The 20,535-nt window shown below is 40.6% G+C and overlaps 2 protein-coding genes across 2 annotated transcripts; both read left to right on the forward strand.

Moving 5' to 3' along the window:
* Window positions 1-248: 248 nt before the first annotated feature.
* Window positions 249-11,697, forward strand: nol11 (nucleolar protein 11). Its single transcript, XM_034120407.1, has 18 exons — window positions 249-439; window positions 982-1,095; window positions 1,532-1,588; window positions 5,909-6,057; window positions 6,213-6,270; window positions 6,561-6,702; window positions 7,002-7,208; window positions 7,706-7,782; window positions 8,247-8,370; window positions 8,566-8,657; window positions 8,779-8,844; window positions 8,955-9,139; window positions 9,261-9,386; window positions 9,590-9,811; window positions 10,054-10,132; window positions 10,242-10,334; window positions 10,686-10,793; window positions 11,024-11,697. Exons 1-18 carry the CDS (start codon window positions 293-295, stop codon window positions 11,135-11,137), a joined length of 2,160 nt encoding a protein of 719 aa, XP_033976298.1. The 5' UTR covers window positions 249-292; the 3' UTR covers window positions 11,138-11,697.
* Window positions 11,698-13,104: 1,407 nt separating this feature from the next.
* LOC117474564 (WD40 repeat-containing protein SMU1-like) lies at window positions 13,105-20,051 on the forward strand. Its single transcript, XM_034120408.1, has 12 exons — window positions 13,105-13,227; window positions 14,701-14,911; window positions 14,998-15,150; window positions 15,232-15,342; window positions 15,868-15,990; window positions 16,620-16,739; window positions 17,109-17,225; window positions 17,531-17,658; window positions 18,791-18,917; window positions 19,013-19,174; window positions 19,573-19,725; window positions 19,953-20,051. Exons 1-12 carry the CDS (start codon window positions 13,202-13,204, stop codon window positions 20,049-20,051), a joined length of 1,530 nt encoding a protein of 509 aa, XP_033976299.1. The 5' UTR covers window positions 13,105-13,201.
* Window positions 20,052-20,535: the final 484 nt, after the last annotated feature.

A 20,535-nucleotide genomic window follows, 5' to 3' on the forward strand; every position in this document is an offset into this window, starting at 1 on the left:
AGATACATTTTTTTTTTTAAAGTGAACCTTGAAGGTCTAACAAAGCATTGGAATCTTCATAAACTATAGCCTTTCGGTAATTTATCATCATTGATCAAAACCACAACGAGATAAGATAATTATTTCGTTTTTAATGATATTTTGCCTTAGAATTAATTACAATTTGTGACAGTTTACTCTTTACCCGGTGCGCGCTCCCGCGACGCACAGGCGCGACTCTGCACGGTGGCCTCTCACAAACACTCGTCCATTCTCGCGAGAGCCGACGAGTTCCACTTTCTTCTCGTCCAGCATGGCCGCGCTGTATGAGGGATACACGTTGTGCGGACTTACTCCATCTCAAAATCTGTCAAATTCAGGCATTCAAGGTGTCGAACCGGAGAGAGACAGCGACCATGTCGTCGTCACCGACTCAAGGAGATCTGTCACGCTGTTCAAGGTAACGTTTAACGTTTGTTTTGAGGAGGCTCTTCTAGTCTGGGCCAGCTGATCAGTGCGACATGTGTAACTCGTGTTGGCATCCTCGACATAGCTGTAGCAGAAACCACCAGAACAGATAGGACACAAACATCAGATAGCTGTGAAAGTACATTGAGTTATTTAGAGGTAAAATCGTTAGTTAAGGTCGTTAAGTCGAGTTGTATTATGGTAAACATTATGCGAGTATAAACAAACAGGCAAATGCTACTGTAGCTAGCCGCCGTTGTCTACACTACAAGACACTCCGTTATTTAAGTATGCAGTGTGCATATTTAGCTAATGGACAGCTCTACATACATAAGTTATTCTCCAAGCAGCTCTTCTTCAGTAAACGTCAACTTTATAATTGGTGTAGGTTAAACGTGCATAATCACACAGTTTTACATGCACTTTTGTAGATATAAGGGAAACGTGTTTGTGTTGTGAGTGGTATAACTATCTTGGGCAGTCATTGATGTTAATAACTGGTCCTCTTTATTTCTCTTTTTGTGTTTCTGGCAGGTTTCAGACCAGAAGTCACTGAGCAGCTGGACAGTAAAACAAGGACAGACTCTGACTTGTTCAGCAGTCTACAACTCAAAGACCAAGGAATATGTGGCAGTGTCAGACAGCAAGGTACACTTTCAGTCATTCTAGTACGACCATGTTTTGTTGTGCTTGATTTGGAGCACCAGCATAGAGACATTTGGCAAAAAATGCATAAATAAATTCTTAAGTATAGACTAAAACAGTAATGGGACAGTTATCTTAGTTTTCCATAAAATAATCAGCAAGTCTTTTGGATAAACAATGAAGGAATTTTGCCTTTTCAGTAAACGTGTACTAACTGGGTCTAAATGCATTCCTTAATTCACCCATCCAGTGTTTACTCACAAAACACTGTTACCTCATTTAAAGGTTTGACCTAACACACCACTTTTTTTGTGGTGCTTGAAAAATAAACTTGTAATTATCTATCTAATAATCTATTCTCTAGGTTTCTCTGTAGATCTGACCTTCCAGAATTATCTGCAGGATATTGTCACAAAAAAATGTCTGTTTGTTTTTTCAGGTGATCAGAATTTGGAAGGAAGAAGACATACACTTAGATAAGGCCTTCAAAGCAACCGTAAGTGAATGACTTTGTGCAATGTGTTTAATGGCAATAGTGTTTATACTTGTTCCAAGTTAAAAGCCTGTTGTCATAGAGAGCATGACACTAGATGAATCAAAACTACTGTGGATATAGCAGTGTTGTAGTCAAGTCACCAATTCACGAGTCCAAGTCACTCTCGAGTCACCACTCTTCGAGTCCGAGTCCAAGTCCGAATCACCAAGGGAGAGTCGTAGTCGAGTCCGAGTCACCCAAGGAGTGTCCGAGTCCGAGTCATCATTACCTGTGTTCGAGTCCAAGTCCGAGTCACCCAAGGAGTGTCCGAGTCATCATTACTTGTGTTCGAGTCCGAGTCCAAGTCCGAGTCACCTAAGAAGAGTCCAAGTCAAGTCCGAGTCACAAGTCTTCATGTATTAATCTTCGTGGATATATGTGTTGTAATGTAGCTGCTCCTCTACATTGCTTTTATCCTGTCATGTTATACTAATCTGTCTATTGAACTGCTGTGAAGCGAGTTTGGCTACAATTCTTGTAATAGGTGCTATACAAATATAAAGCTTATTACTAATATTAATATTATTATTATTATTGTAAATGACCCATAATATGTCTAACTATATTTAAAATTAGTTACCTTTTAGAGAAGTGATTATATTTGTAATCCAATATTTTCCGATGGTAACGTTTTCGTTTTGCACTTTTATTTTGATAGTAATAAGATCGGGACTCTTATTTTGAAGGAACTTTTACCGGTTAAATCGGTTTACCGATAAAGATTGAGCCCCAGAAAGCACATGGCTACTTAGCATGCAAAATGATGTCATTCTGCATGTTAAGTAGCCATGTGCTTTCGTGTTATCGGCTGAATCTTTATTTATTGATTAGATCACGTTACTCTGATGATAGTGTTCTATCAGCCTATATGTCTGAACTAGATCCTTAGAGTAATGTGTTACGGAGCCTTCTCTTCTCTTCAATATTTTTTCCACATAACGAGCATTTTGCGCTGCTCTTTTCCAATGTGGAAGCAGAATGTGTGAAAGCATACAGCACGATGCGGGGGTGTCTCTAGACATCTTTAGACTGGAATAGCGGGGCCCAGTACGTGAACTCGCCTCGCAGGTGCACACGCAGGGATAGAGGACATCAGACTCCAGAGAAAACTTGCTCGAGTCCGAGTCCAAGTCGGAGCATCAATGTAGGAGTCCGAGTCATCGTGGGGGGGAACATTCACGAGTCCGAGTCCAAGTCATTGTAAGCGAGAATTGACAAGTCCAAGTCATCGTGCGCGAGAATTGACGAGCCCAAGTCCGAGTCGCGTCAATCAATGCGCGAGTCCGAGTCGAGTCCCGAAAATCGGCACTCGAGTCCGACTCGAGTACTCCATCTCTGGGATATAGTAGGAATCAGTATCGGCCGATACCGATCGAGTGGGCGGGGCCTAAATCAAAGATTTAAACATCACTTTAAATCTTCCATTTAAAGTGATGTTTAAAACTCAGTTAATGGGGCTCATTCACTGGAGCTTCCACAAACAACAACCAACTTAATTATTACATTCAAATGATGTACATTATTCAAGTTTACATTCACTTTGGATAATAACACGGGAGAAATGAGCGGAAGCGCTCTCCTTTCCTCTCTCCCTCTCTCTCTCCCCCTCTCTCTCTCCTGACAGCCTGTCAGTATCTCATGCAGCTCACTGATCGAGTAATGAGTGACCCGACAGTGAAGAATAAATATATTTATAACTAGTTTAGCTTGTTCCAGAGGTAGATAAAATAGCTAAGTGTGTTAGGTCTAACTCTTGTGTGTTTCGCTCCGCTCACCAGTCCGTCACAGCGGGCGGAGCTGCAGGATTTCTGCTTCACACACACGTTGCATACCGCTATTTTACTGTCTTTTTCGGACACCTTAAAATACTGCCAGACCGGTGAAGCCATTTTGACGAGCTTGTTTTGCCGCGCACAGAGAAAAGTGTCATGTATTTTACGTCATGCGATCGGCTCTCGCGATCGGCATGTTTAGAGAGCACCGATCGATCGGTAGAGAGTGAGTATCGGCCGATCTCGATCGGTGACCGATCGATCGGAGCATCCCTAGGATATAGTCTTGATGGAGTTTTCACCAAGTATGCTGGACAGTGGTGGGTGGTATAGATTCAATATAAAATGGGATTCATATCTTCCAGACTCATTCTAAAAAGGCAGCTAACCTTACCTAGCAATGTATTGTTTTTTTTTCCACTCCCGAAATCTTTAAAGGTCCCCTATTATGCAAAATCCTCTTTTTCATGTATTTTATACATAAACATGTGTCCCTTCTGTGTAAAAAGATTCTGAAAGTTTCAGGATAAAACTTTTTTTTTTTGGCTTGTGTAACCATTAGCAAATAACCAACCAAGGTAACACGCCACCTTATCACCTGAATCTCCTCCTAGAGCACCATTAGGCGCTTTCACACCGGAGTACTTTTCCCTTTTAGTTCCGATAGTTCCTGGGATTTTGCGTTCACACCAAAAAAATCTGGAACTAGAGAAAAAGATTCCAATTTCTATTGGCTGGGCGAATTACAAACCACGCCTCGTAAAACTCGGAAAAGTTTTGTGAAGCCGCCATTGTATTTGCCGGCAATAGCATTATTAGCATTAGCATTAGCCCAGCGCATCAACGGAGAGAGACTAACTTATGGCAACACAAAAAAAACATGGGAGCCTCATGGAAAGCCTTAAGTAGAAGCAGCTGGGAGTCCCAGCAGCTTCGAAAAGCGCTGGAGACGCTGTAGTACATATGCCAGGCCTGTAAGTGGGGCTGTACTTCCGCACGAGACCGCTCGAAAGCGCTGGAGACACTGTAGTACATATGCCGGGCCTGTAAGTGGCGCTGTACTTCCGCCACAAAATACAGCAGCGAAGAAGACCCCCGAGCATGGTTGCCCTTCTGTTTATGCCCCGCGGTGGATTTAGCAACATGTAGTTCATGTAATTCTCCATGTCCACTTGTTGCTGATGGTTGTGGTAGAGGAGCTGTAGATGTTGCACTAACATCTGTAGCATGATCAGTAGCAGTAGCAGTAGCTACTGACCATGCTACAGCAGTGAGCAGCAGAGGTGGGGAGAGGTGGGGCTATGGCTTCATCGTTATCAGGAAATGATCGTATATGGCGTACACACTGAGCTGTTTGGGACCCATTATCGTTTGCGGGGTCCGTTTCCGCGTTTCCGTTACGGCCTTGTGTGAACAAACGGGCTATACGAAAGAGAAAAGCGGATACAACCGTTTGCGTTCTCGTGTAAACAGCACCCAAGTACGGCAAATTACTTGGTGTGAAAGCGCCTATTGTGTTCTTTTTAACCAAATATATCTTAGAGGGGCGTGGGGTGTGGCCCCTTATTTTCCTCTAAAGTAACAGACAGAGAATCAGCACTTTTGAAACAGGGCTGAAACAGGGGATTATGGGATGCTACAATGGGTGATCTGTTTGGTATTTCGAGCCAAACACTTCAGAGACATGTTTTGTATATATCTGAGACCTATAATATATTGATGAAAAACAGTGTAATAGGGGACCTTTAAGATCTGGAAGTTGGTGTAATCCTTTATTTCTGCTTAAAAGGGGACCTATCATGCAAAATGCACTTTTTGATGTCTTTCATACATAAATATGTGTTCCCGGTGTGTCGGGGAACTCACGCAGCGTCAGAAAATAAAACCCTTTCTCTTTTTCCGTGCCCACATCTTTTAAAAACGGGGGTACAATGAGCGGATACAGATTTGCTGCCGATATTACGTAATTTCCGATGGTGGACCCACAGAGAGTTGCTATCAGAAACAATGCCTGTCGTGTTTTGGACGTAATATGGTATTTGTTTACATTAGCAAGCCTCGCTAACACTCAGAGCTAACCTGTACTGTGTAGAGCACATGTGTTTTTAAAAAGCAGGAAATACAAAAAGGAACTCACCTTGTGGTAAACCCGCAAGAGAAAAATAATTTGAGCTCCATACTGTTTCAGAAATAATCCTTGATGTGGTTTAGAACAGGATGGCGTTTTATCACAGCAGAATTTAACTTTATCTCCGGTAGAATTCTGATCAGGCATTACCTCCGTCTCCTCTTCTTTCTTTTTTTAAGCTAAGGAGCCAAAATCCCTGTTTCTCTAAACAGGGCTGGAATAGAGGGATATGAGGGATGTCTAAAATGCATGATCTGTTTGTATTTTGAGAAAAACACATCATAGACATATTTTTATATATCCGAGACCCATAATATATAGCATGATAGGTGTACTTTAATCAATCAGGTGACTTATTCCCTCCTTCTATATCCTCTCCAGGTGTCATCAGATATCTGGAGGGTCCACTCTGCGGCTGGACTGGAGCCTGTGGTCCTGTTCCAGAGAGGAGCTGTGAGGTTCCTGGACTCTCTCCTTTCTGCTCCCAAGCAGCCCATAGAGGAAGTCCTGGCTCAAGAAGAGGTCATCAGGTCAGTGTCACTTGGCTACACCCCCAGTAAATCCCTTTCAATCTATTTATGCATGTAGAAGTTTCAAATCATGATATAATTAGGTTGCTATTTCTGTGCTACAGTCTCACTTGTTGCCTCATGTAGCGTGTTGATCAATTGTTTGTTTGTCTTAGGTGGAGCACCAATGTAGTAACAGAGTCACAACAGTTTGTTATCTTCACAACTGAACAGGTAACATCATTTAAATTGTTTGGCTTTTTAACTCAGACACTAAAGCTCATAACTTGAGTGAATTTATTTTAAGCATTAATTGTATTGTCTCGCAATATTACGCTGTAATGACACTTAATATGAGGGCATGTGTGTGCCTGCATGGTTAATGATGTGGATGTCCTGTTTTTTTAATCAATTTACTAATAACTTATTTTATCTGTACACGTTTTCTCCATGATCATGTTCAAATCATTGTTGTTTGTATTTCTAAAAGCCTGTCTGCCTTGCCTCTCAATGTCTTCCCACAGAAAGGAGATAACTTCCTGTACCTGCAGAGATTTAATCCCAACACCCTACAGAAGTACCGGCTGGAGAGAGAGGAGCCTGGACTCTCCCCCCTCAGCTTCTCTGCCTCCTATAAAGACAAACACATCCGCCTGGTTTATCTCTGTAAGCCTGCGTGTTCTTTGGAAATATTATCAGTGTCAGTGTTCAACAGCATAGGTTGATTTCATAGATGTACCTTGTATTGGAGGTTTACAGTAATGCCGGGAATGTGTTAAAGGGAGAATTCAAAAACCCCACCTGCACAGTTTGTACTGTTTGGCCATGGTTTTCACACTGTTGGTTGCAATGAGGGTGTTGCATACAAGATGACAGAGAAGAATATGGGAAGATGCGTTCCATTATTGATCTCTCTTTCTTAATAATTAATTGTATTTTTGCGCCTCTTCTTTCCTTCCATCCAGACCCTAACGGTCATGTGTACCAGAGTCTAGTCCCTGTGCGGGGCCTTGGGGCTGATGAGGGGGCCCCGGCTCTCCCGCTGCCCCGCAGCCTGCTGCTGGCTCTGCCTGTGGGGGAGGGTCTGCTGGAGGCTGCATCTGCTCAGGTCCTGGATGAAGCCCATGTAGCTGTTGTGGGGCTTCCACACCCCTCTGCCGGAGCTGGTAAAGGTAAGCTGTTAAAATGCACTGCCTCAAATGAAGACTGCAAGTGCTTTACTCAGCCTGAGCATCTGGCTGGTTTAAACTCCATTAAATGTACAATTTTAAGCATGACAGATCTCGATTTAATCCATCTCCGATTTACTAAATGTTTTCAGTATGCAGTGCTAGTGAATCAGAACACATAAACGTTTTTTAAGAGGATCAAAATTGGTTATGTTATCTGCCTTTTCTTTGTTCATTAGTGTTTTATTAATTAATTTGATTAACTCTGTGCCAACATTCGATGTACTAACTGCAACAATCCCAGCACTGGTCCCTTTGTTGTTGTTCAGCTTGAATGTGAAAGAAAGAATCCTAAATTGAAATCACTTACAAGGTTAATGTGATCAAATGTTTGCATTGTCGTATTACGAAGATGTATTGATCTATTTACACTTTCATGGCCTTGTTTGCAAAATAAAGTGTGTGGTTCTTTAATGTCTCTCTATATCTGATATTTTCAGACTTCCTCTGCATCTGGAATACCAATTTCCAGACGCTGCAGGCAGGAAAAGAGATGGCGGGTAAAATCTATGGACAGGTAGGAATGCTTTAGTGTATTATGCAAAGATTACCCACCAAGTGATAATGTTTCTAATATATGATCCGAGGATGACACAATATGCTGTTAGTGATTTTTAGCCATGCTAACTGCAGGGCTCTAGAGCTCGCACGGGACAATCACCAGTGTGTGTATGAGCTTTTGTTGCTGAGCTTAGAAGTCTGTGTTTCACCCAAAAAAGCTTCCATCATTATTATTATCATTATGAATGCAGACCAAGGTTCCCTGTCCTTCCAGCTGATGGAGGACTGTATGACTTTGGTAGAGCATTGTGCCTGCTCTCCACTGTGACAGGGCTCACTGTCCCTCCTCACAACTTTATGGCAGTTCACAATCTTCATAATTACGCACAAAAAGATCAGTTGTGATAGTTTGTATCATCACTATTACAAAATATTAACTTTTTATTCCTGTTTGTTCAATTTCTCTTCTCTTGGATTTAGTTATGGGGCTATTCGAACAAGTTATTCATTCCACATGGGAAAAGCTTCTCGGTTATTCCATATGAGTGCCCCAAATCTTCCCTGGCCTCTGCCCTGGGAAAACTGAGGCAGGCCAAGACTGAAGGTGAGATAAAACAAATGTGTTGTACTGATTGTGAAGTAACCAAAACGTTGTACAAATTACTTCAAACAAAAGCATTTGTCTTTAAAAACTGCAATAACATGTATTCTTGTAGTAGCTTGTTCTTAATAATGCTGCAGCACTGATTCAACATTGCAAATTGACTCAATCTATTTGTTTTTTTTCTTACTGTTACAGAGTCCAACGCTTCCACTTCTGTACCATCTTGGAATAACATTTTGCATGAAGATAAAGCTAATCCCTCGAAAACAGTGGAGACCAGAAAGACGGTATGTTTGACAAATATTTTCAAAGGGGGGAAAGGGGCTGGACAGCTGTTTCCTGAATTGCTGGTGCATTCACCCCGTGTTTTCCACACTGACAGCTTGATTATTCTCTCTTTCCATACAGAGAACAACCCGTAAGAGCCAGTCAGCACCCAGTTTAACAAATGACCAAATTATGGAGCTCATCAAGGTAGAATTTTGTTTTTTCATGGCTCTCATAATACTGAAACTGCATTTGGAAAAAAGTGTAATTTAAAAAAGAAAAATATATATATATACATTTTGTAATTGTTCTTGCAGACAGCATCAGTGGCAGAGGTCCAGAAGGAGGTGGAGGGGCTCCTCTCGAGGACAGACGTCCAGGACCTGCAGCCCTCCCTGGGGCAGTTCGCAGCGGCCCTCGTGTCCCGGAGCCTGGGTGAGGAAGCCTTCTACACCCCCAGCATCCTGGCTCAGCTCGTGCAGACTCGCTGCCTCTGCCACAGGTCAGTAAAGCATTCCCATTGAATCAGTTCATGAAGAATTAACTGGAAGATAAAAACTAGATTAATCCAATCAGTGTTAATTCAGTCTAATGTGAATACTTACCATCATGACATTCAACAGTATGTGTCCTGACCTTGTGCTCCTGGCCTTGGAGAAGAAGGACTACTTCCTGTGTCAGCTCTGCTTGCAGTTCTTCCCTGACATCCCTGAAGCTGTCACCTGTGCCTGCCTTAAGACCTTTATCAGGTAAAACAGATTGTTTTAACGTGCAAAACCACTTCAGTGAAGACTGTAATATAATCATGAATAGGTGTCTCTGCCACAGGGTCTTGTTGATTCTACCACTGGGGGTCACTAAAGTATTATATTGTTTTTCTTTAGGGTAAACAAACTGTGTAATGTGATGTAAAATCAAAAAGTAACCTTGTTGTTGTGCCCTAATGTCGCAGTATGCCAGACAGTGATGCAGAGAAAGTGAACCTGGAGCCTGAGAGTATCAGCTTAATGGAAACCTTGATGGCTGGAGAGCGAGACCCAGTTGGCTTGCAGAATGGTTTCAGCCCTGCCACCAATGACATGGATCAGTCAGGTGGCACCAAAGCAGAAAAAAAGGAGACCACAACTCCACCAGAACACATCTGTCCAGTGGGATTACACAAGGGTGTTCTATTGTATCCTCCCAGTGCACACTCAAACACATGCTCACCACCCAGTCACATGTTATACCTCACTGTGATGATACTATGTGCCTTTAACCAAAATCAGTTTTTTCAAATCGTTTTGTTGTCATTCAACCTACATTTTGTGTATCAGTAACAGCTGTATGTCATAGTATAAACTGCATAAATGCAACGATTATGGTGTGTAATGATTTGAATGGACTTTGTATGAGATCTTAACTCGAGCTGTATAGAAATGAGGTCCTGATGACGGCGTACAGCGACTTCTTCCTCCTCCCTCACCTGAAGGATCTCTCCCCCCAACATGTTGTTGTGAGTAACAGCAAGGCAACTTGGGCAGCATACAACGATACCCAGTACCATGTAGTAACGTTAATACTAGAGGCTTATAATAATGTAATGTTCTTTCTCATCCAATCAGCTTTTCCTCCGGTACCTGCAGTTCCTTTACCTAAAATATTCCCAAGATGCTTTCCCGCAGATGCATGGATTGAGATCTCCAACTCTGACTCAGGTCTGTGTCAACGTCTAACTAGATATTAAAAATGATCAGGCATATCTGAATTTTTCAGGTTGTGAAATCCATGATATGGTAAAAACTGGGCTCATATTTGGACTTTAACTGTGTTTGGTCTGAATTGTATACAGTCAGTGTAAAAGGATAAAGATGGAGAGAGTTTTTACATAAAATCTCATTATGCAACAAACATAGACAAACAAAGAACTGGAGATATAATAAATGCAATAAAATGTATACTTAATCCATGAATTGTTTTTGTAATTAACTAAAGGTGGAATGCAACAGTCATTTTAGTTCGAAAATAAGGAAATGCCTAACTCTGGTTTCCTTTTTATTTGATTGTAGATCATGGATTGGGTATGCTTGCTGTTGGACGCCCATTTCACAGTGCTAGTGATGACTCCAGAGGCCAAAGGCTTACTGCACAACCTCCACACCTTTGTTAAGTCTCAGGTAACAAACCGTCTTCCCTTTGTCTTCATTTGTAAGTGGCCTCCAGGTATTAGTATTGGATGGATAAAAAAACCCAAACATCAATATTGTGTGAGATCATTTTTAATACGTTATTTTTATTTGCCGGTGAATTGAATGTTGGGTTACCATATGGTTAAAAACCTGCAGTTTTATCAGAAAATAGTGATCTGAGAAACAATTAATACCAAGATGCCTTTCTGTCCCCTCAGGTGAGACTGTTTTCTGAGCTTGGAAAGATCGAGGGCAGCCTCCATGAGCTCAATAAGATGAAGGTGAACAAGGACATCGGACAATACTCCATTGAAGTCATTGAGCTGTTTTAGAATGTGTATACTTTTAATAAATCATTGAGCAGATTGTCTCATTACAACTTTTGACCTGTAGTGGTTTCAAGGTTGTTTCAAAATGGTTAATATAAGATGCATTTTAGAACGGATGCTAGCCATTAGAACTCAAGATGCATGAGCTTTACTGTACATTAATTACATTTGTGTGATTTAAGCATTGAGTTGCAGATTCCTCTAAACCATGTACTCTTGTTCAAGATGATGAAAATGTTACCAGATAATATGGTTAGCTTGATAAAGTAACTGTCTGCTTAATATCAAACTGGTTAACAATTGGTTTCTGAAATGTATTCAAAAGCCTTTAACGATGGGATTGTACCTTTGAACAAACAACTGTGCGAGTGAATGGCTGTGACTTTGTACTGGAATTACCAGAGGAGAACCTTTTTATTTTGAATACATAAATATAACGGTAAAAAAAAATCCTTACCCTTTTGTGACTTTTTTTACAATCATCATTATTGTTTTTGAATGGTCAAGTGAGATATACAAAATGCTAGAACACAAGAGATCAAATAAACCTTCCTTGAGGAGTATTGCTGTGTTGTTACCACTGGTCTGGGAACATCTGCAGGCGTTGTGTCTGTGACCAATAACTGACAGCAGAGGTTGAAGGCTGTCTAGTTTAGCTGACCAGAAGGCTTTTTAGATAATACAGCTTCAGGTCACTAATGCCACAGAAAAGAAGGACACAACCTGTCTCTCTGCAGCCCAGGTCAAGACCCATGATGATGTTATTTAAGTTTAACATTTGGGTAATTTGGTCTACCATGTAATGTGAATGACTATACATATAGAGACTTGTATTACAGTGCAGACTTTTAATGTAATCTGAAATCTATATTTGGCCAGAGGTGGGAGAAGTACTCAGATCTTGTACTTGAGTAAAATAAGAAGTACCAGAGTTTAGGAATACTCTGTTACAAATAAAAGTCCTGCATTCAAAATGTTACTCAAGTAAAAGTACAAAAGTATTGGCATGAAAATATTCTTAAAGTACTCCTTATGCAGATTCCAGAATAACATGTTATATGTTTTGATTCAAATTATTGATGCATTAAAGTGTTATTAAAGCTGGTAAAGGTGCAGCTAGTTTGAATGACTTTGTACTGCAGGGTAGCTTGTGAATTTACTCCAGGTGTAACTGAAGTCTTATTTAAGTGTTGATTATATTTCACATCATTAATCCAAATCTGCAAAGTAACTTAAGGTATTAAATAAATGTAGTTGGGTGAAAGTACACAATATACATCTGAATGAATTGTAGTGGAGTAGAAGAGGCATAACATGGAAATACTCAAGTAAAGTACCTCAAACTGGTAATTAAATACAGTACTTGAGTAAATCTACTTAGTTACTCCCACCATCCTTATTTGACTATAAGGGGGGTGGTTGGGAAGTGTTCCTGAAGCTCAACAATGTCAAACCCACAACATAAACAATGTATTTTACGAGGCACCTGCTTATCAATGGGTTTATTAGTAGAGGCATCCATATTTAATAAATACCCTCAAGTAGCAACCATCGTCAACTGTAACCCTCTCAGCCCCCTACCCCCGCAGTGTGTAGTGGGAGGACAGTGATGGCTGGTTATCACCCTGCATGCATGCATATATGCCAGTCTAGACATACATGTGCAAAAAACACTCAGCTTTGCATTGAGCACTGGGGTGATTTTCAGATTGATGCGTTTTCGTAAATAAATCCAATGGTCTACGAGCACTCCAAGACGCACGCGGTTTTGTCCTTGGTGCTGACACTGCTGTTCTCGTGCCCGACTGCCGCTGCAGCATCTTCCCCACCATAAAACGTGGACCGAAAATGTTTCTTCTGTATATTAGCATGCGCCAGAGAGGTTGAGGGGGGCGTAGCTCAAAGACATTTCGTTGCAGCGGCAGTCACAAGGCTTTTGGACTAGTGCCCACCGCAAGAAAATGCGAGACACAATTGAAGCACGTGTAGTGGGTGGTCCTCGGCACACGGCTTTCACGTGGCTCTAGCGAGCGGCAGTCCGGGGCAACAACAGGAGACCACATCAGCATGGCTGCGGAGATGGAGCCCTCTGAGTAAGTGCTCTTAAAAAATTATAATGGTAGCACCTGTATGCTTTTACAAATAGAAAACAAACATCTTAAAAATATAAGATGTGCATGGCAGGGTCTATTGTAAACACTCACTTGTTCGTTACGCATTGAGCGGGAACAGTGTGTCTCTTTTTATCATTCATTTGTGGGAATATCATTTTGCAGCGATGTTTGCGTCTATCTAAAAGTTCCTTCTTACCATGCAATGTGAAATTACTTCTAAGGACATGACGTTTGCCCACTGTTTGATTTCAATACAATTAACAACAATATTAAGAGTATCAACATGTGCCTGTTTCTGATGTTGTTTATTGTCTGCTCATGGTTTGTGCACCATATTGCGCAATATTCCATACTCACTCTATTTTATCGCTTATTTGTATTATTAGACGATTATTATTGTTTATGGTGCACATATGGCCAATGTCGCCTGTAAATCATCTGAAATTATCGTTTTGATCCATTTAATCACGTTCCTGGCGTTTAGTGAGAGGTTGTCTGTTTTCCTCTTCTACATGTGTCTGTTAATCTATAGGCTCTCCATCTCTGGAAAGGATGTGGGTGTGCTTTTTGAATGCTTAGATAGTTTGTCTCCCTGTGAGGACACGTGGGAATGGAGCACACATTGTTGCCAAACTCATCGTCTTAAAAGGAAAGGTTGAATGGAGTAAATGTACCATACAAATTGTCAAAGAGCACCAGTGGGTGGTTTCAATCCAGTCAGCAGGCAGTGCCACTGATCCATGTCACCGTTTGGTGCTAATGGAGTGACAGCAGAGGGGGATCAGGATGCAACAGAGTTGTGTAATTGCTCAGCAGATGGCTCTGAAATGGGACAAAAGTCCACATTAATAATAATAATATAATAATAATAATAATACATTTAGTATAGCACCTTTCACAGAAATAACATTCACAGTGCTTCACAAGAAAGAACAAAAGTTAAAATTAATACCACAGAAACATGAATACAATAACAACATGAGGCAGAAATTAAGGTTAACATAAAAACAAAACACAGTCCCGAAAGGAACAAACATAAGAACATAACACATCACACACATCTCAAGTAGAAACAAAATCCAATGTAAAAAAAAAGATGGGTCTTCAGTTGTTTTTTAAAAGCTTCTACAGAGACTGCAGAGCGGATAGTAATCAGGATCACTATGGCTTTCCTCAATTTGACTACACATATTGTTGTCTTTTGAGAGTTGTGCCAGACAATCTTTGGTCACATGTTTGACGCCATTTGAAATCGAAACAATGTTTCAGTTGTTCTCTAATTCTCATTGTGACAGAGTGTGACGGAGATTATAAACAAATCACCAACATAGTGAGAAATATTACTGTTGTTGCTTGTACACAAATGTTCAAATGAAGACCATTCTAATTATTTAAATGTTACATTGGTACTATCAGTTAACATGTGGTGTAAAATGATCCTATCTCATCTAGTGTGATCCGCCTGATAATGCAGTACCTCAAGGAGAACAACCTCTACCGAACACTGACCACCTTACAGGAGGAGACCACCGTCTCACTCAACACAGTGGAAAGCATCGACAGCTTCATTGCAGATATAAAGAGCGGCCACTGGGACTCCGTCCTGCTGGCTATCGAGTCCCTCAAGTTGCCTGACAACACACTGATTGACCTTTATGAGCAGGTGAGCTTTTGCATCAATCAGCTAAGGCTTTTCATTGCTTGATGTTTAAATTAGCAGCATCTCAGTAACTCCTACCTCTCGAACAGGTAGTAATGGAGCTCATTGAGATGAGGGAGATTGAAGCAGCTCGCTCGCTCCTCAGACAAACCGACCCAATGATCATGTTGAAGCAGACGCAGCCAGAGAGGTACATTCATTTGGAGACCCTGCTAACATGCGTCCACTTTGACCCTTGCGAGGTAAGACAATGACATGTTTTTCTTTTAAACTGTATCTCTATAAGCTTTTCATGAAGTATTGTCCTCTCTATCTCATTGCAGGCGTACCCAAATGGCGGCAGCAAGGAGAAGCGGCGCAGGGAAATAGCCGAGGCTCTGGTGAGAGAGGTCAGCGTGGTTCCCCCTTCTCGCCTCATGGGGCTCCTGGGACAAGTTGGTGTGAGTACTCATCCATATACCTCTCAGTACTCATTCTCTGATTATAATCAATGTTATTTGATTGGGAAACAAATATTTAATTTCTCTTCCCCTTCTCTGCTGTTGCCCTAAAAACCCAAAATTGGAAAAGCTTTGGTTATATCGTAAGAGGGATATCTCCTTTTCTTGAATCTGACTTCCTTTAAAAGCTTTGAAAGTGGGCGGGGCTCAGTCAGGAAAAAAGTGATGTCACATACTTTTGTGTACCAATCAGAGTTCAAAAAAGAAAATGTGTGGAGAACACAGACATTACAGTCCGTCTTTATTTTTAAGACATTTTTGTTCTTGGAGCTGTTCAAAGAGTTCACTTTCCCATCAACATTTTTTGTTTTTTACAGATTTCAGGCTTTTAGTGGTTAAAACATAAAAATTAATCAATTCATTTGAATATTCAAGTTGGCATTTCTTACTATTATTGATTTTGTAGAGTTTTTGTAAAAGTAAAATGTACAACATATTAATATGTGTTCTGTTCCACAGTCTCTAAAGATACAGCAGTGTCCAGGTAATCTGTTCTCTGACATGGCCATCGACACATCTGCCAACAAGGACAGACATGTGGAGAAGGAGAGCTTTCCAACACAGCTGTACCGCCACATCAAGGTAGATCCTCAACAACTTCCTGTACTGTAAATAAATATATAGTTTATTATCTTTTTTAAATTGTAAACAGTGCATTTACAGTGAATAGGACTTTTTTTTATCGATGAGTCATTTCACACACAGAAACACACACACAACCACACACTGATGTTATCAGTTAAGAGGAAATTACTTTGACCAACATTCATTTCCATGAGACTAACCCTAACTTAACACTTAAGTCTTTACTCTAAAAGATCATTATTTTTGTTTTCGGGAGTTGCATTTTTAACCCATAACGAAGGCCAGTAGGCATCATGTGACTGTGTTAAAACATTTATGTCCGCACAATGTAAATATTACATGCCCTCACACAAAAACGAATTGCTTTACTCACATAAAGGCACTTGTCTTAGTCTCAGGCTGTGCTCTCATCACTTTCACCCAGATGGAGCTGCCTGCAGTTTCTTGTCCTTGCTTTTCTCTGCCAAAGGTTATACGTTTGTGAATGGTTAGACTAAACAACTTCAGACTGCAGCATGGTGGAAAACGTGTGATGTGTGTTTGTGTTTTATGTCTAAGTGCTTCTGGATCACAGGCAGCAAAGCAAGCACACACTCGTGAATACTTGGTTTTGTTTCTACCTGCAGTTCGGGCGTAGGTCACATGTAGAGTGTGCCCGTTTTTCTCCCGATGGAAAGTACTTAATCACGGGATCGGTGGATGGGTTCATCGAGGTCTGGAACTTTAATACTGGAAAAATAAGTAAGGTAAGTTACGTTTCATACTATGATATTTTAAAATATAGAAATGTCTTATACAGCTTGTTTATCAAATTTATTGTGATTACTTTATTTTAGATTTTGAAACTAACACCTGTTACTATTAGTGGATATTGTCGATAACTTTGTAGCTTGTTAATTTAAGTATTTATCAGTGTTGTAATGCCACACACTTAGCCAAAAAGAGATTTTAAACTTCGACATGGCTAAATTACAGAAGAAAAATAACAGTGCGTCTATAAATATGACAACATTTGATGAAATATTACGTAAATCTCTATCTTTCAATTATTTGGTTTAAATAATTGTTTTTTCTGCTGTGTGTGTTTCTGTGCCTGTGAATTTGCATGAATTTAGGATTTAAAGTACCAGGCCCATGATAGCTTCATGATGATGGATGATGCTGTGCTGTGTCTGTGCTTCAGTCACGAAACAGACCTACTGGCAACTGGGGCTCAGAATGGCAAAATAAAGGTTTCTCATACTACTACTACTACTACTACTACTACTACTACTACTACTACTACTACTGCTACTACACCAACTACTATTAATAATAAAAATAATGCTTACTTTACTATTGGTTGCTATAATTCTGCATATTTGGAAACACAGGCAAACAATCATTGTGTAAGTATTTTTATCACTGCATAGGAATGGAAATGGTGCCACAGCAGTGTTACGATATTGACAAATGACATGAATTGACGTTAATTATGTTGTTCAAACGGTAATATCATCATCTTCTCTCTCAAAAATGTGTGTGTTTCTTTGTCAAGGTGTGGAATATCGAGAGCGGTTTGTGTCTGCGCAGGTTTGAACATGCACACCACAAAGGTGTGACCTGTCTGAACTTCTCCAAGGACAACGACCTGATCCTCAGTGCCTCCATTAACCAGACCATCAGGTGGGATGTAACACAATTCATATTTGCATGGCTGACACACTGTGGAAAAGGAACACAAAGAACATGGTGGCATTTGGAGTGCACGTCTTTTTAAACCTTTGAAAAGCTCCATTATTTCACAGAGATCAGCATTTGATGATCACATTTTGATTCCAAGAGCAGTGCACCTTAATGTAAATATGTTAGGGTAACATTTTTTATTTCTGACTCCTGGGGTGTGTGGGCTGAGTCTCTCTGCTGTGTTCAGCTCCTGTGCTGTGTGGGTGTAACGCTCAGAGACCATGTGCTCAGACAGAAAGATGCAAAGTGTTCATCTTCTTGGAAATTCCACGAGCTTGGAGTCTGAATTGTTGACTCATGCAAAATCTTTCTCCCAGAGACAGAGTGATTCAGTGGGCATTAAGCCTCATGGTATAAGCTATAATCTGCACCCAGTCCCTGCACAGGAGCTACAAATAAAACATCTGCACCTCAGCAACATGTCTCACATGCTCCCCAACAAAAACACACTCTTGAGTTAAATGAACCGAGATTTGTTAAAGGTCACCTATTACGCAGATTCCACGTTTTCATGTCTTTTATACATACATATGTGTCCCCTCTGTGCAACGAGATTCGGAAAGTTTCAGGAAAAAAGATTCTCTCTCTTTTTGTCCTGATCCATTTAAACCTGTCTGACGATGAGCTGATCAGATTTTGGCCACTTTGTGATGTCACCATTTTTTTTGGGTTGTGTAACCATTAGCCAATAACCAACCAAGATAACTCCCGCCCACTTTATCACCTGAATCTCCTCCTAGAGCACCATTGTGTTCTTTTAAACCAAACATCTGGCAGAGGGGCGGGGGCCAGCAGCAGCTCATTAGCATTTAAAGGTACAGACACAGAATCAGCACTTTTGAAACAGGGCTGGAACAGAGGGGTTTATGGGATGCTACAATGCATGATCTGTTTGGTATTTCGAGCCAAAGACTTCAGAGACCTGTTTTGTATATAACTGAGACCTATAATATATTGTTGAAAAACAGTATAACAGGGGACCTTTAATGAATAAGAGCTTCTGTTTTATTTGATTTTGTAATTCTTTTTACAGCTTTATGGGTCGGTCAATTGTTCTACGTCTCATTTTCAGAATCTATGCGCTGAGGTCAGGCACGACACTAAAGGAGTTGAATGGTCATTCATCGATTGTGACTGATGCTTCTTTCACTCAAGATGGATTTCACATCATCAGTGCCTCCTCTGACGGCACGGTTAAGGTATAAGATGAATATTATTTTAATGTCTATGCTGCATTGGTAATATTATGTAGCTGGGAGAGTGTATTAATGTCATATTTATGTACACATTTTAGATTTGGAATACAGAATCCGGAAAATGCATCCACACTTACAAAAATCTGTCCCACACATCAGAAGTTCCCGTCAACAACGTGATTCCTCTGCCCCAAAACCCAGAGCACTTTGTGATTTGTAACCGCTCCAACACGGTGGTCATCATGAGCATGCACGGTCAGGTGAGAGCTCTCTGACTTTTAATATACAAAATACACAATCAATATTCAAACTGATTGAACATAGGTACTTTCATGTCGAGATTGACTGTTTTTTATAATACTGTGGGTTTCATCATCTGGGGAACATGACCAAACTGAGGGACCATAATAACAAGCTAGTTTGGCTAATAAAAAGTGAATGATGTTTTAAACTTTCCGAACTTCCATTGCTCATTATTCACCCTTTTTGTCTTTATTTAATAGGAATTCATATTTTGGTTTGGCCAATACCCACTTCCATTGTTCATTATACCTTCTTTGTCTTTATTTAATAGGAATTCATATTTTGGTTTTGCCAATACCCACACAATGTTGAAAGTAAATGTACAAACCGAATGTCCTTGCCTCTTTCTCTTCAGACTATTAAGACCTTCAGCTCAGATAGAGAGGAAAGGGCCAAGTTTGTCTGCTGCACGCTGTCCCCCCGAGGGGAGTGGATTTACTGTGTGGGGGAGGACTTAGTGCTCTACTGCTTCAACTACACAACGGGGAGGCTGCAGAAAACTCTGACTGTAAGCCCTGCTGATAATACTCACTCATTATCAAGTCTGTGACAGGAGGCAGCTCATCTACATTGTGCTAGCAGTCATTTTTTGATCTAGTTATGTTTTGGTCACACTTGAAACTCTGGATATGTCGGTGCTGCTGTAGAGAAGTCCTACAGGGGGCTAACAAGGTAACAGTGAGCATGATGGGAAACGGAGAGTGTATGGTGATCTGTGTTCCTCTGCACCTGCAGGTTCATGAAAAAGCTGTAATTGGCATCGCTCACCACCCACATGAGAATCTGATCGCTACTTACAGTGAGGATGGACTCCTGAGGCTTTGGAAACCTTAAACTGTCTCCTGCATCCTGATACAGAAGAGGGCTAGACACATGGGTATGAAGCAATTTAGTTATTTCTATGTAATAAAAAAAGATGGACGTATTAAACAAATTCATCACAAGGTCTATTAAGTAGCTGGTCTTGAGCTTTAAGGTCATATCCAATTGATCTTTATCTGAAGATGTTGTCATGGAAGTGCAGGTGTAAAACTTCCAGCACTTTCTTTTCTTTTTGTCAATGTTGGCACAAAAGATGATGTTCCAAATGAATCTTTGAATTCAATGGTTTTTAAGATTATTCCTTATTACAACCCCTCATGTGCTGAAAAGCACCACACAACAGCTACTTAACAGACCCTGTGGTGAAGTTGTTTCCTGAATTTATTCAAATGTAAACGTTGAACCTCAGCCATTAATTGCTATTTTTGAATCAATTGTGATAATAACCTGCTAATCATTTAAAAATGTCAACAGATTTTAGACACAGCAAATGCAA

The sequence above is a fragment of the Trematomus bernacchii genome, unplaced genomic scaffold, assembly GCF_902827165.1.
Source record: "Trematomus bernacchii unplaced genomic scaffold, fTreBer1.1, whole genome shotgun sequence".
Taxonomy (NCBI): domain Eukaryota; kingdom Metazoa; phylum Chordata; class Actinopteri; order Perciformes; family Nototheniidae; genus Trematomus; species Trematomus bernacchii.